The sequence below is a fragment of the Penaeus vannamei genome, chromosome 28, assembly GCF_042767895.1.
Source record: "Penaeus vannamei isolate JL-2024 chromosome 28, ASM4276789v1, whole genome shotgun sequence".
Taxonomy (NCBI): Eukaryota; Metazoa; Arthropoda; class Malacostraca; order Decapoda; family Penaeidae; genus Penaeus; species Penaeus vannamei.
The window spans coordinates 26,256,725-26,261,724 of record NC_091576.1 but is presented as its reverse complement, the minus strand read 5'-3'; the positions used below and the strand labels follow the sequence as shown (position 1 = coordinate 26,261,724).

At 34.8% G+C, this 5,000-nt stretch overlaps 1 protein-coding gene across 1 annotated transcript in view; it reads right to left on the bottom strand.

Moving 5' to 3' along the window:
• LOC113808026 (uncharacterized) overlaps positions 1–5,000 on the bottom strand; it is a 366,181-nt gene that overhangs the window by 238,702 nt on the left and 122,479 nt on the right. The window contains exon 3 of the mRNA XM_070141594.1: positions 3,409–3,876. Coding sequence (XP_069997695.1) covers positions 3,409–3,876 — 468 coding nt within the window. The remainder of the gene's footprint in view (positions 1–3,408; positions 3,877–5,000) is intronic.

The following is a 5,000-nucleotide window of genomic DNA, read 5'->3' as shown; positions in this document are numbered from 1 at the left end:
TCTCTCTCTCTCACACACACACACACACACACACACAAACACACACACACACACACACACACACACACACACACACACACACACACACACACTCACTCACTCATTCCCTTTCGTTCCCACTCTCTCGACTACTCTCTCTCTCACCTTCTGACCTCATTTAATATCTCTCTTTCTCCCTCTTCCTCCTCCCCCCCCCCCACCCACTCTGCCTCTCTCCCTCCTCCCCCCCTCCTCCTTCCGCTTTCCCGCTGCTAGAGAAGAGTTTAAGAGGGAACTGCAACTTGTTGATACTCCCCTTATGGCCATATTTTCCGTACAGTTTCAGGAACCTGCAAGTAACAAAATTTTTCATTTCGTTTAACCGTTTTCTCATAAACACACGCTCGCACACATACACACACACACATGCACGCATACATACACACACACACACACACACACACACACACACACACACACACAAATATGTATATATATATATATATATATATATATATATATATATATATATATATATATATATATATATATATATATATATATGTATACTAATATGTATATATATATATATATATATATATATATATATATATATATATATATATATATATATATATATATATATATATATATGTATATATGTATATATATATATATATATATATATATATATATATATATATATATATATATATATATATATATATATATATATATATATATATATAATATGTATGTACAGATAGATAAATATATATACATACAGATAGATATATAGAATGAGATATAAATCGATGAATAGTTAGATATATTCAATTCAATTTGATAGTTTTATCTATAAACATATCATATACATCTACATACATAGGCAGACAGATAGATAGACAAAAAAAAAAAAAAATACCTCGAAAAAAAAAACACAAAACACGCAAAGGCAACAATGACAACGATGCCAAATATGACAAATACTTAATAGAAACAAAAAGAGATCAAAGTCCCGGATGAAAGCAAGACGAGGAAAATGTAGGCAGATTGCACAGTGTTCGACAGACGTTTGTTGTTCAAACGTTTCTCTTTTAAGTCACAAGGAAACGTTTGTTCTTTCGTGTCGCGACTGATCGGGGAATGTGCGATCTGTGGGTGGGGGTGAGGTGGAGGGGTGGGGGTGGGGGGTATTCATGCACACGAGCACTTACTTACATATAGATACACACGCAGATTTGCTTACACACTGTGCGATCTCTGAGTGTGTGTGTGTGTGTGGGGGGGGTTATCCATGCACACGAGCACGTACTTACATGCAGATACACACACACACTAATGCTTACACAAGGTGCGATCTCTGAGAGGGGGGGAGGGGTAATTTCCATGCACACGAGCACTTACTTACATGCAGGTACACACACACTAATGCTTACACACGGAAACAGTTACATACAGATACACTCGCATGAATATTTACACAGGGACACACACGCAGAAATACTTACACACACACACACACACACACACACAAACATACACACGCACGCACATAGCGAACACTGAATACTTTAAACGTTTTTTTTTTTTTTTTTGAGAAATAGAGAGATGAACATATGAACAAGCTAAAATATGTATATATAAATGTGGGAGTGTTCTATTGCAAATACAAATATTTGCATATAAACGAGTTGCATTTTCAACTCTCATGCGTCAATTTGATCTTAGAAAAACATCTTAAAGGCTGATAGATAGATCAACCATCTTAGAGAGGTTGTTGTCAAGAGGAGTGTTGTGACGTCAGATGTCAACAAAGACAGATATCTCGAAAAATACATGACATCAGAGAAACAAATAATTCTAGAATAAAGAAATAGATAAATAGATAAATAAATGATAATATAAAAATAATGATGATGATGATGATGATAATAATGATAGCAATAATAATAATAATGATAATAATGATAATAATAATAATAATAATAGTAATAATAATAATGATAATAATAATAATAATAATAATGATAATGAAAATGATAATAATAATGATAATGATAATAATGATAATGCCAATAATGCTAGTAATAATAATGATGATGATAATAATAATAATAATAATAATAATAATAATAATAATAATAATAATAATAATAATAATAATAATAATAATAATAATAATAATAATAATAATAATAATGATAATAACAATGGTAAATAAATAAGTAAATAAACATTAAAAAGTTTAAAAGCCAAGCATTGATATTTGCTATATTTCCATATATTGCTATGGACTGGTTGGCTGTTTTATACATTTTTTTTTTTCAATTAAATGAATCACCATATTTTGAACTATATATTTCTTTCATTAAGAGTTTCCTTTATTCCTTTTTTTGCAATTCAATGATATGTGTATATTAAATATGGTCTTTGATTCACCTAATTTACTAAGTATAGTAACGAGAACAGCGTAATAAATGGCAGTTCTAAATAGACTGGCATCGGTATAGCGAGGTCATGCAAGGTCTTTGAGATTCATACACACAAACAAACGCACAATCGTAAAAATCTTGCTTTACTTCGATATACCAATGCTGGTGTATGTAGGAATAGCATTTATTACACTATATATATATATATATATATATATATATATATATATATATATATATATATATATATATATATATATATATATATATATATATATATATATATATATATATATATAAATATGTATGTGTATACATACATACATACATACATACATACATATATATATATATATATATATATATATATATATATATATATATATATATATGTATATATATATATATATATATATATATATATATATATATATATATATATATATATATATATATATATATATATATATATATATATGTATGTATATGTATACATATGTATCTGTATATGTATATATATATATATATATATATATATATATATATATATATATATATATATATATATATATATATATATATATTCATATATGTATATAAATAGAGAGAGAGAGAGAGAAAGAGAGAGATAGATAGATATAGATATGTATATACATACACACACACATCTACCTGTCTATCTATCTATCTATCTATCTATTTATCTATCTGTACACACACGCACATTTGTGTGAGTGACTATATACATACATACATATATATATATATATATATATATATATATATATATATATATATATATATATATATATATATATATATATATATATATATATATATATATATATATATATATATATATATATATATATATATATATATATATATATATATATAAATTCATACATATATGCAGATGATCCGTGTCTGCCCTTCCCTCTGTCCGCCCAAACAGAGGCAATCCCTCCCAGGCCGCGTCCGAAAGCGTACTCACCGAGTAGTTCCCGTAGCCGAGGTGATCACACGAACACTGGCACTTGAGGATGTGCTCCTTGATGTCCTTCGGCAAATCCTCCAAGCTTCTGCTGAGACGCGTGCTTGACCCTCCACTTCCACCACCTCCTCCTCCTCCACCTCCTCCACTATGGGCGCGATGGGCGTGGCTGTGATTGCCGTGGATGTGGGCGTGGGCGTGAGAAGGCGCGTCGTGGATGTAGGCGCCGACGGGGGTTTTCGCGCAGCCGTCGTGGTGGCGGTGGATCTCGTGGTGATGAGCGTCGTGTGGGCGGCGGTGGTGGTGGATCTCGTGAGGGTGGCCGCCCTCGTGGTGGTGGTGGCTCTCGTGGGCGTGATGGGGAGCCTCGTGGGCGGCGTGGTGACCGTGGGCGTGTGGGTGGGGGTGGTCGGGGTGGCGGATGAGGGTGGAGGTGAGACGCTCCTCCACGCCCAGAAGCTTGGGAACCTGCGGGCGGCAGAAGGGGGTCGTCAGTGGTGCTCGGGAGGGAGGGAAAGGGGGGGTGACGAGGATAGAGATAGATAGATAGATGAATAGATGGACAGATAAAAAGATGAATATATAGACATACATACATACATACATACATGTATATACATATAGACACAATGAGAGTGAGAGAGAGTTGCAATGAGTGAGCGAGATATGAGAGAAAGTAAGAAGGAGAGAGAGAGAGCGAGAGCGAGAGCGAGAGAGAGAGAGAGAGAGAGAGAGAGAGAGAGAGAGAGAGAGAGAGAGAGAGAGAGAGAGAGAGAGAGAGAGAGAGAGAGAGAGAGAGAGAGAGAGAGTAACAAGCAAACAGAAAGAAAGATAGAGATAGATAGAGAGAGACAGAGAGCGAGAGAGAGAGAGAGAGAGAGAGAGAGAGAGAGAGAGAGAGAGAGAGAGAGAGAGCGAGAGAGAGACAGAGACAGAGACAGAGACAGAGACAGAGACAGAGACAGAGACAGAGACAGAGACAGAGACAGAGACAGAGACAGAGACAGAGATAGATAGATAGATAGATAGATAGATAGAGATAGATAGATAGATAGATAGATAGAGAGAGAGAGAGAGAGAGAGAGAGAGAGAGAGAGAGAGAGAGAGAGAGAGAGAGAGAGAGAGAGAGAGAGAGAGAGGACAAGAGTACAAAGTCAAGCATATGTTTAATTAACACGTAAAAAGACCCCTAGAAGGACCATCAAAAGACTCATTGGAAGCCAGATTAGCCAGGCACTTGCACTGTACTCCTCTTCATCACACTTTGTGCCTGATCTGTGATGATGGTGATGATGTTTGTGACTTGTGGTGATGGTGATGATGTTTGTGGTTTGTGGTGATGGTGATGATGTCTGTGGCTTGTGGGGATGGTGATGATGTTTGTGGCTTGTGGTGATGGTGATGATGTTTGTGGCTTGTGATGATGGTGATGTTCGTGATTTGTTATGATGGTGATGATGTTTGTGACTTGTGATGATGGTGATAATGTTCGTGATTTGTTATGATGGTGATGATGTTTGTGGCTTGTGCTTGATCTGTGATGATGTTTGTGGCTTATGATGATGGTGATGATGTCTGTGACTTGTGGTGAT